Source organism: Ornithorhynchus anatinus, chromosome X4 (assembly GCF_004115215.2).
Source record: "Ornithorhynchus anatinus isolate Pmale09 chromosome X4, mOrnAna1.pri.v4, whole genome shotgun sequence".
NCBI classification, from domain to species: Eukaryota; Metazoa; Chordata; class Mammalia; order Monotremata; family Ornithorhynchidae; genus Ornithorhynchus; species Ornithorhynchus anatinus.
Genome location: NC_041752.1, coordinates 3987494 through 4003636, shown reverse-complemented (window position 1 = coordinate 4003636; position 16143 = coordinate 3987494). Strand labels below are relative to the sequence as shown.

Below are 16143 nucleotides of genomic sequence, written 5' to 3'. Positions count from 1 at the left end.
TCGGAGGTTAAATTGGTGACCCCGAGGACAATCCAGCAGGTCACCGAACCTAGCTCCAACCGCGACCTCACGCCAACTCTAGTCTTCGTTCAGTGACCTCACACCACCCTTTGGGTCAGTTCTCAATACCCTCCCCTGGGCCATCAATAAAGACCCGAAACGATAAGGGGCCCCAAGACCCAGGGAGAGGTCACCCACTCCAACCGTCCCTTCCTCCCTCCCCCGCCCCCCAATCGATCCATCGATGGTATTTAATCGAGCGCTAACTCTGTACAGAGCACCGTACTAAGCGAGAAGAAGGTTCAACCGAGTTGGTACCCATGATCCCCGCGCCCGAGGAATTTCCAGTCTTCGGGCCAGACGAGGGTGGTTTCGGGGGCCCCCGTCTCGCAGACCGTTGAGAAGAACTCATTTTTCGAAGTCGTCATCACCAATGTTATTTATTGAGGACCGGCTGTGTCTAAAGCACTGTACTCAGCATCGGGGGAACCTACTGAGGAAATATAAGACACGGACCCTGCCCTGAAGAGCTTACAGTCTAACGCGTGAAGACCCAGCGCGCGAAACTCTGTGACTATCCGACGGTTAAGAGAAGGTGAGCGTAGATTGAAAAGATCGAGGCCCAAGTGGATACGAGAGAGACGAACGGATCGGAGCCTCGAGGACTCAGGGGGCGCCGGGCCGGCCGAGGGCTCGGCCCGGATGGGAAAACGTGTGGGGAGATTAATCACTGAGGGCCTCCAAGGGGAGGTGGCGGTGTGGGAGGGCTTCGTAGGAGGAAAGGGAGGTGGCGTGATCGAGCCGGCGGGAAGAGGTTGGGGAGAAGCTGTAAGCACTGGGCCGGGGGCAGGAGAGTCGAGGGTGCGGGGTGTTAGAAGTCTTGTTTGGAAAGAGAGAAGTGGTGAGGCTGGGGCTGTGAGGGGACTCTGGAGCTTCTGTTCATTTTAGGGCGGAAGAGGGGCCGGCGAGAGGAGCCCCCTTGCTGGAGGTGAGATCTGGGGGTTCAGCGGCACAGTGGGTGGGCAGACCAGCTTCCCCGGGGAGGGAGGGTGGGGGCAGGAGGGCGGAGTCCAGGCCCGAAGGATTCCAGGGTGGGTGCTGTGTGGTCCTGGGGGGCGAGGAGAGACGAGTCCTCTCCCTGGCGTTTCCTCGACCGTGTGGATGGGGCCTGCCCCAGAGCCACACGGGAGAATCTCCGTCAAGCCCCTAGTTTGGGCCGCGCTTCAGCCGGTGAACGTTTACCGCCTGCCGAGCACTGGACTGAGCATTTGGGAGAGTCCAGCACGATTGAGTTGGCGGACACGGTCCCTGTCAGGCTGGCTGGGCTATCCCCTGACCAGCAAGGTAGGGGCTCCGCTTGGGGCAAAATCAGTCAATGAATGGTATTTATTGAGTGCTTTCTACGTCCGGCGCCAGATGAAACTCCAGTCAACGTCATCCAATTAATCCACCGATCAATCAGTCCATCAATCTAGCACATTTAATGAGCATTTACTCTATGTTGAGCACTGTACTAAGTGCTTGGGAGGGAACAATAAAGTGAGTAGACGGGATTCTTGCCCTCAAGAGGCTTCCGATCTACTTAGACTTAGCAGACGAGATCCCTGCCCTCAGGGGGCTTACAGACTACCGTGTGCAGAGCACTCTGCTCAGCTCTTGGGAGAGTCCAATAGCTAGTAGAAGCGACCCTCTGGGGGGCTTACGGTCGAGCGAGGGAGAGATTCCAGAATAAAGCGCAGAGATGGGAAGCAAGCAGGGGCGGACCCAACCTGACTTCCAGGGCGACAGGGGATGTGACGGGGGTGGAGGGAGGGCAGTGGAGGTTGGGGAAGGAGGCACAGGTGGGATTCGAGGTCCCGGAGCCCCCAGACTCCTGTCTCTTCACCGGGCACCTCCGGTTTCATGTTGGGTGACTCCCCGGAGCAGTTTAAGCTGGGTGGACTGGAAGGCCCAGTTCTCTGGCCTCAGCCCGACCAGCCTCCTCCCCCTCTACGTGTGGCTCCTAGGGGACCACTCGTCCTTCCTCCCTCTCCCGCTGCTGCCACCCTCCCGCCCCCAGACAGCCCCTTCACCCCAAGAGATTCCAGGAAAGGAGTCCCCTGCCCCCCTCCCAGCATCTTCCCCATTCAGGGGCTCACATGTGGGAACTGGGAGGCCTGGGGGAGGGAGCGAAGGTGGGAATGGGATCCGGCCCCTGCCCCATCACCGCAATGCCCCTGTGGCCCTCCCGGGGCCGGAGTGTGGTTCTGGAAGGAAAATCCCGGTCAGAGACAGGCCTGAGCCTCTTTGAAGCAGACCCGGGAGAAGGGGAAACCGGATCGGCTGGGAGCCAAGCCGGCTTCTGACCTTCTGAATGGACCATGCTACTGCAGCAGGCCGGCCTGGCCCGAGATCACTGGTCCAGCCCTGACTGCCCCACCTCCCTCCTTCCTGCCCTCCCTCAGGTGGCTCCCATCCCCTCGCAACTGGGGGCTTGGATCTGTGTCCCCATGAGGGTCCCCGGAAAGCTGCGTAACGCGTGCACCTAGAGAGCCACCAATCTGCACGCATGCGTGTGCATCTGGGGATCTGGGTACCTGGGTGTGCACTGGGAGAGCTGCATACTTGCAGATGTGTCGGGGGACCTGTGTACCTCTGTGTGTGCACCTGAGCATGTGCGTATCCTTGAGTGGGCCTGGAAATAAGAATACGTGGGTGTGTTGAGGGGCCCTTGCTTGACTCTTCGTGCTCTTTTCGGCAGCACTCTCTCTCTCTGCCTGTTTGCCCGCCTGCCTGTCTGCCCACCCACCGATGGGGGTCTTTCTCTTTAGAATGGTGAGCTCGGGGAGGGCTCTGCAATGAGACTGTGCTGAGCGCCTAGAGCGGGAGCTGAGGGAACAAGCATCCCAGCTCCTGCTTGTGCGTGGGAGAGATTTGGCCTCCTCTGGCTGTCGGCACTGCAGTCCGATCCCTGTCCCTCTGGCCCGCTGACGCCCAGATTTCCCAGCCCACACAGTGTCCCGGCTGAGCCACCGGGGGAAATTTAGGGATGGCTGAGGATGACTGGAGGGCTGGATGATGGATAAATGATGGATGGATGGATGCACGCCCGAAGGCAACCGTCAAGGGGTTACTCTAAGCATCTCGCGGCCCCTGTCCGAGGCAGAACCTTAGCCTAGGATGGAACCAAAGGAAAGGATTCAACTGCAGCAGGAGACACTGAAGTTAGATAACATGAAGAACTGGCTGTGTGATGGGGTCAGAGGGGGGGCTATTTCTAGGCCTTTTCGCTTCGGCTGCCCAATTTTGATTCACATTCTAGTGCCGCCGCCCAGAGCGAGCAGGGGGCAGTCCGGGTATCCTGGGAGCCCAGGACTTCGAGGTCCGGCCCGGGAGGACCCTCTGGGGCGGGCAACCGCCTGGAGGTCCCACTGGTCCAGATCTGCAGTTGGTTGAGGGGTGGGGGCCCGAAGGGGGAGCAAAAATGAGGGGGTGGGTGTAGGGGAGCTCATCCAGCTAAACCTCGGCCTGCTGCCCGGCAGGAAGCCAGCCCTCAGGCTGCCCAGACATAAGGGAAAGGGACCGGCTGAGGGGGCGGGCACAGCTAAGGGGGAGAGCCAGCTGGGGAAGTAGGACTAGCCAGGGGGGACAACCGGGGAGAAGGACCAGCCAGGGGATTGGGTAGAGGCTAGAAGGAAAGAAAGGAGAAGCAGGGGTACAATTCTCCCCCCTTGGTTGGGGTGGGGGAAGTGCTCTGGGATCTGGGGACACAGACCAGAGCCAGCTCCCCGTTTCCCGCCTTGCCTTCTAACCACCTTCCCTTTCCCCTCCTTTCCCTCCACTTCCCACGGTCTTTGAGCAAGGCGGGAGGACACCCCCATGCTCTAGGGGCACTCCAGAGGTGGGGGAATCGGGCTCCAGGACCTGGGCTGGGACTTGGGTGGGAATCATGTCCCCCGCTGCCAGAGGCAGCTTAGGCAGGCTCTCTGGGTCCCTCCCGCCAGAAGGGTGAGTGACCTAGGGCTACTGGCCCAATGGGGAGACCCTCTTTGAGGCGCCCAGATTAATTCTGGGCCTCTGGGAAGCAATTTCCAGTCAGCGGGCTGAGAGCTTCATCCTAAATCCTCACATCCCGCCTACGGTGCTCTGCAAGCACGCCCACAAGACAGGCAGGTGACCTGAAACCACTTCTCGGAATAGGCAAAGGGAATCCCTATCGGATTGTCCTCTCCCAAAGGCTCAGTACAGTGCTCTGCACACAGTAAGCATTGCGTGGATCATTTCGATCGATTGACCGGCCGAAGGCCGACAACCAGAGAGACCCAGTCGGGTCGCAGACTTCAAACCTGACCAAGAGCGGCCTCACCAACGCCGTGTACATCTAACAGCAATTCTGGATTCCGAACAGATGCAATACAGTACTATACAATACTCTCATCCCACGCGGCGCTGAAGCGATTCTCTCCCACCACACGGGACGTGAGAGGAGAAAGGATGACAGCAGGATACCCAAACAGCTGCTCTCTGTTGAGCTAAAATGGGGTAAACTGAACAGAGTGGGCGGAAGAAATGTTTTAGACACTTAGGGAATTCAAACCTCAGAGGACGAGCTATCCCGGTGGGCGGCTGGGAAGCAACGGAAGATAGACCGGCCTGGATGTCAGAAACGGGCAGAGGCTTCCGGAAAAATCACCGCACCAGGAGAGGGGGAAATAAAAAGGGGCGCCCGAGGACTGTGGGTAACGGATGCGCCAATGCAGTAATGCGGTATATGAGAGAGCATCGGCCGCATCTCGGTCTTGTCGGTGTCATCTGTGAGCCCAAGGTCAGGCGAGGGATGGTTATAGCCAACACTGGATTTTGTGCCCTCTCTTTTAGTACAGACCAGTTTGGGAGGAATGGGGAGCTGGAGACCTTGGAGAGGAAGGAAAGGCGGGAAAGGGGAGAGGGGAGGGGGGCAAGCCCGGATATATGAGGGGGATGAAGAAGCCGGAGAAGGGGTTCTGGGAGTCGGGAAAGCCGGGGGCTGGTCTCCCCTGACAAGAGGCTGATCGCTAAGGGCGAAAGGACAGTTATTCTCACCTCCTTCCCCCCTGCCTTCCCTACCAGGCTCCCTACACCCTTCCTAAGAGTCTTGCCACTGGGGATCACCTTGCTCCCTAAAATGGAAACCCAAGACAGCCATTGGTCAAAGCGGGGTCCCCTGAGATGACTGTTTGGACCCTTAGAGCCGACCCCAAAGAGACCAAACGCCGGGGCCTTGGCTACCTGGCGCTCTCCTGGCCGTGGGGCATCCCTCCCATCCCTGTGCTTGACACGGAGAAAGCGCTTAACAAATACCACAGAGAAAAAAAGATAGTCGAGCACAGGGCAGGATGGACTTCACGCCTCCACGGTGGGAGCACTGGACCGGGAGGCCGAGGGAGCAACTTCTTCACTCCTCCACCTGGCTGGCCTAGGCACAGTCCTGCCTGGAGGCAGGGGGATGGATTTAATGCCCTCTGGAGGCCCCTGATCGCCTGAGGAAGGGCCTATCCCTGAGGGGTCAAAGGGCACCCTGGTCCCTGAGGCACACTTGCGGTGGGCAAGTTACTCGGGCGCGAACCGGTGCGCCCGCCCTCGGATCCCACAATCCCGAGGGCCCAGTCAGGGCCGCTTCCCACTTTCCCCGGGTCCGTGCCCCGCCCCCAGGCTGCTGCCCCGCAGCCGGCATCACGCTTGAACCTCGGCTCCCAGAGTGATCCTGGAGATGCCAAGGGAGGGCAAGGCTGGGCGGACGTTAGGGCCTCATGGGTATTCTGGGGCGAACAGGGATCACCTGACCGCCTTGCCCTGCCAACCTCAAACCGGCCCACGGTGGTCGGCCCAGAGGGTCAAGGTGCAGGGGCGGTAATGCTGGGGAGAGGGCGGCCTCCGGTTCCCCCAGGGCACCGTGGCACACCTCACAGAACAGGGCTCTGACAGCAACCCCATCCCCTCCTCGGGTTTATTGGGCACCTGGTTGCCACCGGGGCAAACGCGAGCCCCTAGGTTCGGCCCCAGGGCCCTTCGGCCTCAGACCGGTGGCCCCTGAACAATGTGGTGGGTGAGGTGGGAGGCCAGGACTGAGGGTGCTTGAGCACCCCTCCTCCTCCATCAACCTGACCACTATGAGGGGGGCTCCGGGAGCGGGGGGGATCGAGGGGCAGCTCGGGGAGAGGGGAGGCCCTCTTCGTGGCTCTGCCACTGCCTCCCCATTTCACAGATGAGGAAACTGAGGCCTGAGACCAAGTGGGCATTCAAGGCCGGGTCAACCGGGAGAGACCGGCCGAACATCCCTAGAAGGGTGAGTGAAGATTCTGGCAGGGCAAGCGGCAAAAGGAGGAGGTTCTGAGCCCCTCCCGAAGGTGGGAGGGAGGGGACAGGGGCATGTCTATCTAGCTGTGCGGGCTGCTCTGGGAACGGAGAGGGAGGTGGGAAGTTTGCGGGGGTCGGATTGAGGACCCTGCCCGGGAAACAGGGCTGGAGACAGGACGGTGGGGACCGGACAGAAAGCTATCCGGGTCTGGGAGCCCCAAGGACCCTCCGGGGCCGAGCACAGCCCCCGCCAATGGGCACTGTGGGAGCCGTGAACGATTCCCAGCGTGGCTGGAGAGAGAGGCCGACAGCAGATGGCTGAGGGGCCAATCAGCCCGCCTCATCCCAGCGCTCCGAGACCAGGAGGGTGGCCGATTCGGGCCCGACGGGCTGACAGAATCGAGGAGTCAGACGGACTCCACCCTTGGCCTGGGTCGGAGCCTAGACTTCCCCAGACTTCAATCCCAGAAACGCATCCGGTGGCTCCAACCTGATTTCCCTTCCGCCAGGGGTGGGAGGGGGTTGTGCCAAGGACTCCCGATGTTCTATGAGATCCACCCGGGGGGTGGGGGGGGTCTGCCTGCCCAAGAGGGCTCAGATGCCTCGGGGGACCTTCATAGAGCCGACCCCCTCTGGAAACTCAGCCTCCCGACTGGAACTTAAACTCCTGTCCGAGGCCAGAGGAAAAACATCTCTGTGTCGCCCAGATTGCCAGGGCTGCCAGATGCTGACACGGGCGGATCCTTCTCCTCAACCTCACTTCTGGCTCACTAAGGGACAGCGGCTCCCCTCTCCCGCCCCGACCGCCCCCAGGCCCAGAGCTCTCCTCACGGCCACGGTCAGGCGGCTACATCCGAGCGCTTCCTTTTCCCCCAGAGGGCCGTCCAGGCTTCCCCGCCCCGTGACCAGTGAAGTAACTTATCCCCTGAAGATGGGCAGGAGAGGGGTTAAACAGGGAAGCGTTGACATGACACATTTAATTGTGTTGGCTTAATCTCTCTAGATAATATGAATCATGGCATGGACTAGGTGTGCCCAGAAACTCACCCGATGCCCCAGGGCAGCTGAAAAGGTTTGAGGGTCAAGGTCCCTCTGGTGATTTCCTTTCCAGCACCGTGCGGCCGGGCCCCCAGAGACAGACAACCGACCCCCCTCCCCAGCCCCATGGGACCCCGCTAACCATAACGACGAACCGGGCCAACCCCCGGAGGTCACATCCAAAACGGCCACCCAGATCGGTGTCGGTAGCCCGGCTCCCGATCGCCTCACCGGGCCGGAGTTTCCAGGGGCGAGCTTCCAGGAGGCCATATCCTAGAGGTCAGCGGTCATCCTGGATCCGGAACGCTCACCGGGACATCACCGGGGACGCTGTTTCCGCGCCAAGAAAAACCGTGAGTCGGTCGGTGGCCCGGCTTGGGCCCGAATCCCCACCCCAACCCCTGTAGTGGGGAGGGGCGGGGATGGGGCCCCCGACTCTCAACCTAGCTGACCACTCCCCCGGGTCTCCACTGACTCTCCTCCTGTGGGGACCCGGGGGCGGACATCGACCAAAGCACCAGCCTCCTCTGCCTCGCTCATCTGCTTTCCCCACCAAACGCACGGGACAGTCGACAGCCACCTCTTCTGCCTTCCTCCACCAGCTTCTGGCCCGCCACGCTGAAGAGTAGACATCGAAAAACGTCACCTGAGGACTGAGAAAAACCCAGGTCGTCCAGTCCCTTGGAAAAGAGAGGCTGCCGCCCGCCATCTACAAGCCTCCGGGCAGTTGTCCGGGGTGAAACGGCTGAGATCAGTGAGATGGTGAATCCGGTAGAAAACGGTGTTCCCCGAGCTGACTTCCTGGGGAATATGGCGGAGGGAGAAACTCCCAGCATCGAAAGTCACCAGTGCGACATACTTCCGGAAGCATCCCACCAGTGTCCTTCAAATACCCCGAGTCCCCGAGTGGCCTTCTTCGGGGGCGATAGCCGCCGCCCTGCCCCTCGCCGAGAGACGTCTCCGGAGCAGCAAATGACAAAATCTCCCCGCCGTCCGCCTCCGACAGAAGACCCCACGGCTCCGCTCGGACGGACCTCTCCGGCCTCCCGATCTGCAAGGGGGAGTTCGGCCAGCGGCGGAAGTAGCCGAGCCGATCCTAAAAGGGATGGAAACCCCCCCTTCGAAAAAGCCCCCTCCGTTAGTTCGACGGAGCTACTCTGCAGTACAATCCAGGGGCACCCTGTTGGCGACGTCCAACCATGTTGCTGGTGATTAAATATGTCCACGGAAGATATATTTCCTTTCCGAATATATTTTCAGGCAGACTGAAACACTATGTCTATTGGTTACTGGTGTGTTATGCTAACTAATTAAGTCGTCTCCGTCCTCGCTCGATTCCTCTGAGTAAAAATTGCACTTGTTCTCTCTGAGACCCCTGGCAGGCGACGCTCTGAAGTCACCGGTGCCCACCAGCCCGAGGCCCTCGTGGGTCGAAGAGGCTTGGCAAGGCCCGACCTCTCTCTCCGATCTCCTCGGCACCCAGTCAGGCGGAGGGGATAACTGTCTCCGCTCGGGCCCTGCCTCTCCTCCGGGCCTTCGCGTGAGGACGGTCCCGTATTTGTTCTGTACGAAAACCTGAGCTTGAAAATGTCTTAAAAGGACCGGGAGTGAATTCGGGTCCGGCCAGACCTGAAGCAGCTCAGTCCTGTGAGGAGACTCCACCCTCCAGCCGTCACCACGGGTCCCCCGGCGGGGACTCCGGGCCGGCCGGGGTTGACAGAGTCCACGTCTTGGGCCCTGCCGCTCTGTCCGGCTTCCTCCCCAGACGCCGGGGGTCGTTCCTCTGCCCCTTCCCGGCCCTGGGCCGGGGTGGCGGGGGGGGGGGGCGAAAGGCGGGCCTCGGCCCGCTCCCCCCCGCCCCACCGGGGAAAATAAAGTCTTGTGGTGACGAGCCCACGCGGGCTTGGCTAGCGGTCGTCTCCTCCCTTCCGCCTGTGCTCCCGGGCTCATAAGATGTCGTCGTAGTCCAGGAGTTTTGAGTGTTGGCGGGTCTTCCAGAGGCGGTAGAGGCGGAAGTCGAAGTAAGTCTCAATCATCTGCTTCCCTGGGGCGGGGGCAGAAAGACGGGGCGGTCACCGGCCGGGCCTAAGGTTGGGGGACCCGGGCGGCTTTTGCTGCCCTAAGGCCCAGGTGGGCCCTGAGGGGACGTGCCCAACCTACCACCCCTGCCCTTTCCTGTTCCCGTTGCCCTTCACCAATCTTCCCCCTCTTCCTTGGCACCCCGAGTGGTGGCCGCTGGCCCGAGTCCTGCTGGCTAAGGGGGCCGGGGCCCTGAGTGTGCCGGCCCCAGCCCTTTCTGAAGTTCGCCGTGCGGGGAGCCAGCGGTAGAAGGGCGTTGAAGGGATAGAAGGGGCCTATGTGGAACCCCAGCGGGTAAGGCTCCCATACCTCCCAGCCTGCCACCGGAGGCCCGGCATCCTACTGCCACCTCGGCCTTGGCCTGTCTCTGGCTGGCACAGCCGTTCTCGGCAGGCCTGGGGCTCGGAGGGAGCCAGAGGTGGGGCTGTGCTGGGCACAGCGGAGGAGATCCTGACTCCGACATTCCGCTGGACACAACCTGGGGCCCGGCAGCTCTGAGGGAGCTCTTCTCGAAGAGTCTTCCTCTCCCAAAGAGAGGGTGGGACCCCCCTCTCCCCACCACCCGGCCCGGCCCTCCAGGAGCGCTTGAGGGAGAAGCGGGAGAGGGGACAGGGTGGTCTACCCTCTGGGCACCTTAGGGATCCCTTTCTATCCGGCACCCAGAGGCCTCAGGGGTTGTAATAACAATAACTGTGGCATACGTTAAGCGTTTACTATGCGCCAGGCACTGTACTTAACTGTCCCAGTTCCACATAGGGCTCATAGTCTTAATCCCCATTTCCTAGATAAGGAAACTGAGGCAGAGAAAAGCTAAGTGACTTGCCCAAGAACACACAGCAGACAAGTGGTCGAGCTGGGATTAGAACCCGGGTCCTTCTGGCTCCCAGGCCCAGAGAGTCACACTAAGCCACTAAACCAGCATGTTATCTATAAGGGGAGGTGGGTTTGGACTACTAGATTTTAAACCTACTGGGACTGTAAGCTCCTTGCAGGTAGGCATCAAATCTACCCACTCTGCTGTCATGTAATCTCCCAGACCCTTCGTCCGGTACCGTGCTCTCAGTAAGCGCTCTCTAAAAACTATTGATCGATCGATTGATTGTCGGGCTAATCGACGGCCCCCCATTGACCTCACCTTGAGCTGACAGCTCCAGAGGAGACTCAAAGGCCACCTTGTTAGGGTTCACGAGGGTCTTCAGGTTCTGAAATAGCTGAAAGGGAAAAGGTGGTTTGGACCCCAGACTGTTCCCCCTAACGTCCACTTCCTCATCGGGGAGGAGGAGCCTGGGGTCTCCCGAAAGCCTGGGGTGGGAGGGAGAGAGGCTCCGTGCTCGGAGGCCCAGGTTCAGTCCCACCAGGGCCAGGGAGAGGGAAGGAGGGAGCTCGTGGTTCGGGGGGAGGGTAGTCTTGCCTTCTCTCCGTTGGGGTTCCCCAGGATGTAGCAGCCCATGATGTGAATGACGTTTGGCTCAGGGTTGATTTTGCTCATTAGGCGACTCAGCCGTTTCCAAAAGCTGCAAGGAAAAGGGGAAAGGAGCTCGGCCTTCAGACCTCCACAACCACCCCCATCCTGGCCTCCTCTCCTACCCCGTCTTCATCCTCATCCCCACCCCATCCTCGCCCCCACCCCACCCTCACCTCCACCTCTATCCCCACCCCATCCTCATCCTCCCCCTCACCCCATCCTCACCCCCATCTTCCCCGTCCTCCCTCTCCCCCGGCAAAGTTTCAGCAGAGGGAACGAGGCCCAGGGAGGCCCAGGTCTGGGATCTGTACCCAAGCCAGAGTCCGAGTCAAGGACAGGGTTCTTAGGGCTCTTCCCTTAGGATGATTGCTCGGGGATCACCGGGGGCTGGGGGCTGGGAGACCTCTGGAGAGGCGAGGGGCGGCGGGCCCGGGCCGGGGGCAGGCGATGCCCCCACCGTGGACGAGGCTGGGACCCATTCCCCACTCACTGAATCATGTCCTCCTCCTTCTCCACTTTGGCGAAAGTGGCCACCTTGTTCTTCAGCAGATATAAGTGGCCGGGGCCCCCCTGAGAGAGAAAGATGCTGGAGTGGGGAGCGAGGGGGACCCCCCCCAGCCCGAGGCCCCGGGCTGGTCGCCGGGACGGGTGGTTAGTACAGTGCACTGCACACTGTAAGCGCTCAATAAACACCACTGAGGGAATGAATGAGGAGGTCCCAGCTCAGATGCTCTCGGGGGGCAAGCCGGTTTCGAATTTCCTGTGGGAGATCCCTGGCTCCCTTCTCCATCCCTGGGGTGAGGGTCTGCCCCTCCAGCCCCACAGAATTGGGGTCTCTGGAGCAGCGGAGCAGGGAGGGAGGGGGAGGGTCCCCATCCCCAGAGGAAGCTGTAGGGTGGCACTGGGCTGAGAGGACATGTAAGCTCCTTGTGGGCAGGAAATGTATCTGCTTATTAGTAATAACGATAATAATTATTATGGTGTTTGTTAAGCCCTTACTGTGTGCCAGACACTGTACTAAGCGCTGGGGTGGAGACAAGTAAATTGGGTTGGACACAGTCCCTGTCGCACGAGGGGCTCACAGTCTCAATCGCCATTTTACAGATGAGGGAACTGACTGAATATGACAGAACACTATTGATGATTGAATATGACAGAGAAGCAGCGTGGCGTAGGGGACAGAATCCGGGCCTGGGCGTCAGAAGGTCATGGATTCTAATCCTGGCTCCGCTACTTGTCTGTTGCGTGACCTTGGTTAAATTACTTCACTGGGCCTCAGTTACCTCATTTGCAAAATGGGGATTGAAACCGTTAGCCCCACGTGGGACAGGGGCCGAGTCCAACCCGACTTGCTTGTATCCATCCCAGAGCTTAGTACAGTGCCTGGCACAAGTTAATTGCTTCACAAATACCATAATTGTTATTATTATTGATTGAGTGACTTACGGGTGAGAAGGGAGAGGGGATGTGGAGAGTAGCTACCTGACAGAATATAAGCATCTTCCAGATCCTGGCGCCTTTGTGATATATGGTCAGCTTCTTCTCAATCTCCTCTGAAGCAGCGGGATGACATTAGAGGTCGGGAAGAGAGGCTTAGGGGAAAAGAGGCCTTTCCCCAACCGGATCCCATCCCACCTCAACCTCTCCCCCCAGCCCGACCCCTGCCACCCGTGACTGACTTCGGGTCCATTAAGGTCCCGCCCATGCCCCTCCTCCCCCAACTTCCCATTCTGACTCCATTTGAGCGGGAACTCCTAGAACCCAGGACCCATGTCTTCTTCTTTGATTGACCATCCCAGGTGCTCAGTTCAGTGCTTAGCATCCAGTAGGCACCAATCAACTAATAAACTGATGATGATGGCTCCTCCCCTCCTCGCTGCCCCTCTCCATTGCCCCCCACCTATTGACCCACCCTCAGGACTCTGTAAATGGGGAAACTGAGGCTCAAAGGAGGGCTCAGGAAACCACCCTAACACTCATAGAAAGAGGACAAGAGTCAATCTTATCGAATTGAAAGCTCCTAAAGGCCAGGGACAAGAGCATAGGCCTGAAAGTCAGGAGAGCTGGATTCTAATCCTGCCTCAGCCACTCTTCTGCCGTGTGACCGTGGGTGAGTCACTTAACTTCCCTGAACCTCAATTCTCTTATATGTTAAATCGGAGGTTCAATACTGTTCTTCCTCCCTGTAAGACTGCAAGCAACATATGGGAAAAGGGACCGCATCTAATCTGATTCCCCGGGATCTATCCCAGCGCTTAGCAGAGTACTTGGCATCATCATTGTGGAATGTGGTGAGTGCTTACCACGTGCCAAGCACTGTAGTAAGCTCTGGGGAAGATACATTATCATCAGGTCGGAAAGAGTCCCCGTTCCACATGGGGCTCACAGTCTGAGAGGAAGGGAGAATGGTTACTGAAGCCTCATTTTATAGATGAGGAAAGTGAGGCCTAGAGAAATTAAGTGACTTACCCAAGGTCCCGCAGCAGGCAAGAGGTGGAGCTGGTATTTGAACCCAGGTCCTCTGGCTCCCAGGCCCTGGATTCTGTCCACTAGGCCCTTAATCAGGGAAGGCCTCTTGGCATCCAATGAGGTTTAATGAAGACCGCGATTATGATTTCTCTCCTTAAGAACTGTATATTCAGCCTCTGTTTTCCCCCGAACGATGAGGGCAACAATAAGTATCATTGACTGACTGTTCAAACCTGGAGCTTTCCCCCCACCCCCTCGCCATCCCCTGCCTGAGATCCAGAGCCCAAGGGTCCCTTCTTCTGGGTCCCCAGAGCCCTAGCAGAGGGGGTGAGGTGAGTTTAGCCTGGGGAACTATTCTCTGGGTAAACTGAGGCTGCAGGAGCGAGGCCACAGCTGCCTTACCTAGGATATCTTCGAAGGTGGCATGCTCATGATCCTGTAGCAAAACAGAAGGGGAGGTCTATGAATCGCAAGACCCCTGCAAATGGCCACCAGCCTATTTTTAATTTATTTTTAAAAAATTTTTTATTATTATGTTTTGGTATTTGTTAAGTGCTTATAATGTGCTAAGCACTGTTCTGAGCCCTGGGATAGATATAAGTTAGTCAGGTTGGACAAAGTCCATGTCCCGCATGGGGCTCACAGTCCAAGTAGGAGGGAGTAGGGTTTAATCCCCATTTTATAGAGGAGGAAGGTGAGGCACAGAGAAGTTAAATGACTTGCCCAAGATCACCCAGCAGACAAGGGGTTTAGCTGGGAATAGAACCCAGAGCTGGGATCAGGACCCAGAGCCAGGATTAGAACTCAGGCTATCTGGATTCCAGGCCTGTGCTCTCTCCACTAGGCCAAGCTGCTTGTTCTGCGCAGAGAACTGCATTAAGATCTTGGGAGAGGACAATAGAATCAAACTCTATTTTTATGGTATTTGTTAAGCATTTACTAGGTGGCAAACACTGTTCTAAGCGTTGGGGTGGGTATGCCTTAATTAGGTGGGATATGGACTGAGTTCAACCTGATTAGCTTGTATCTACCCCAGCGCTCAGAACAGTGCCTGGTACATAGTAAGCGCTTAACAAGTACCATTAAATAAAGAAAAGGTAGGAAAGCCATCAGAAGTGCTAGGTGACATCCCAGTGGATGCCGAATTTTTGGTCAGTCCGGCCGGGGACATTCGGGACCCCCTGGAATAATCCCAGCAGGGCTGCTGTCACGGGCAGGTTGGCACATGGGCAGGTGCCAATGGCCCCGACAGGAAAGGGGCACAGGGCGGGGGCCATTCTCCCCCTGCCACACCTCCCTCAGGACCCCCACCCCGGGCTGGTCCGAGCCCCCTTTTCCCCGATGAATCCTTCCCTGGCTCCCCCGACCAACGCTCTCTGCGGGACACTCACATAGAGGATGGGAATGATGGACGAGTCGTCCTGGCGGATGATGGTCGGGATGTACTCCGCTTTGGGGACTTTGGAGGAGATGAGCTGGTGAGGAGACAGAGGGGAGAACCTGCTAGAAGGAGCCCCCGACTTACCCGGGGAGACTTTCCCCAGTGCTTAATATGGTGCTCTGCAAATAGTAAGTGCTCGATAAATACGATCGAATGAATACGACGCCGCAGTTCATTTTTGCCCCCAATCCCCGCTGTGGCCCTCGCCCCTCTCCTCTCATCAACCCCACTGAGTCAGTCGATCGATCAAGGGTAACCTCCAGACTGGAAATTCGTTAGGGGCAGGGAACGTGACCGCTAATTCTGTTGCACCGTACTCTCCCAAGCGCTTAGTTCAGTGATCTGCACGAAGAAAGTACCACTGATTGATTGATAGATTGATGAATTTGGCTATGTCCTCCTTTAAGCATTTTTTAAACTCACCCCAGCCCCACAACATTTATGTGAACATCTTTATGCTCTACTATCCCCCTTATCTGTAAACGACTTTTACGTCTCTCCCCGTAGACAGTGAGCTCCTTGTGTAAGCTCCCAGCTTTTAGTACGGTGCCTGTCACTTACTAAGCGCTTAACAAATACCATAATTATTATTACTGTGGGCAGAACCTCCAGCGGTCGCCCATCCGCCTCCGCATCAGAAACCCCTTACGATCCACTTTAAAGCAGTCAATCTCCTCGCCCCTTCCTACCTTACCTCGCCGACTTCCTTCTCCAACCCAGCCCGCACACTTCGCTCCTCTAACTCCAACCTTCTCAATGTATCTCTCTCTCGTCTATCTGGCCACCGACCTCTCGCCCACATCCCGCCTCTGGCCCGGAACGTCCTCTTCATAGTCGACCAATGGTCACTCTGCCCCCCTTCCGAGCCTTATTAGAGCACTTCTCCTCCCAGGGGCCTTCCCGACTAAGCTCCCATTTCCCCTACTCCCTCTCCCTTCCGAGTTGCTAATGAACCTGGATTTCTCCCCTTTAAGAACTCGATGTTCACCTTACCGTCAGCCTCCCAGCACTTACGTCCACCTCCCTAATTTACTTTAACGCCTACCTCTCCATCTAAACTGTAATCTCCTTGTGGACAGGGATCATGTCTACTCTGTTGCATCCTCCTCTCCCAAGGGGTTAGAACAGTGCTCTGCCCCCCGCAAGTGCTCAATAAATACCACTGATTGATTAACCGACTGGTACTTTCCCAACCTCTTAGACCAGTGCTCTGCCCCCAGCAAGCGCTCAATAAATACCACTGATTGGTATTTATTGAGAGAAGCAGTGTGACCTAGTGGAAAGAGTCCGGGCCTGGGAGGCGGAGGACATACGTTCTAATCGCGGTTCTCCCGCT

General features: G+C 58.1%; 1 protein-coding gene across 4 annotated transcripts in view; it reads right to left on the bottom strand.

Annotated features, from left to right (window-relative positions):
- Positions 1-421: 421 nt before the first annotated feature.
- NSMF (NMDA receptor synaptonuclear signaling and neuronal migration factor) overlaps positions 422-16143 on the bottom strand; it is a 30029-nt gene continuing 14307 nt past the window's right edge. For all 4 annotated transcript variants that reach the window (XM_029054398.2, XM_029054399.2, XM_029054396.1 and 1 more), the window contains 7 exons: positions 14758-14841; positions 13769-13802; positions 12380-12450; positions 11388-11467; positions 10844-10946; positions 10568-10643; positions 422-9397 (listed from right to left, as the gene is read on the bottom strand). In XM_029054398.2, coding sequence (XP_028910231.1) covers positions 9300-9397; positions 10568-10643; positions 10844-10946; positions 11388-11467; positions 12380-12450; positions 13769-13802; positions 14758-14841 — 546 coding nt within the window. In that variant the 3' untranslated portion in view covers positions 422-9299. The remainder of the gene's footprint in view (positions 9398-10567; positions 10644-10843; positions 10947-11387; positions 11468-12379; positions 12451-13768; positions 13803-14757; positions 14842-16143) is intronic.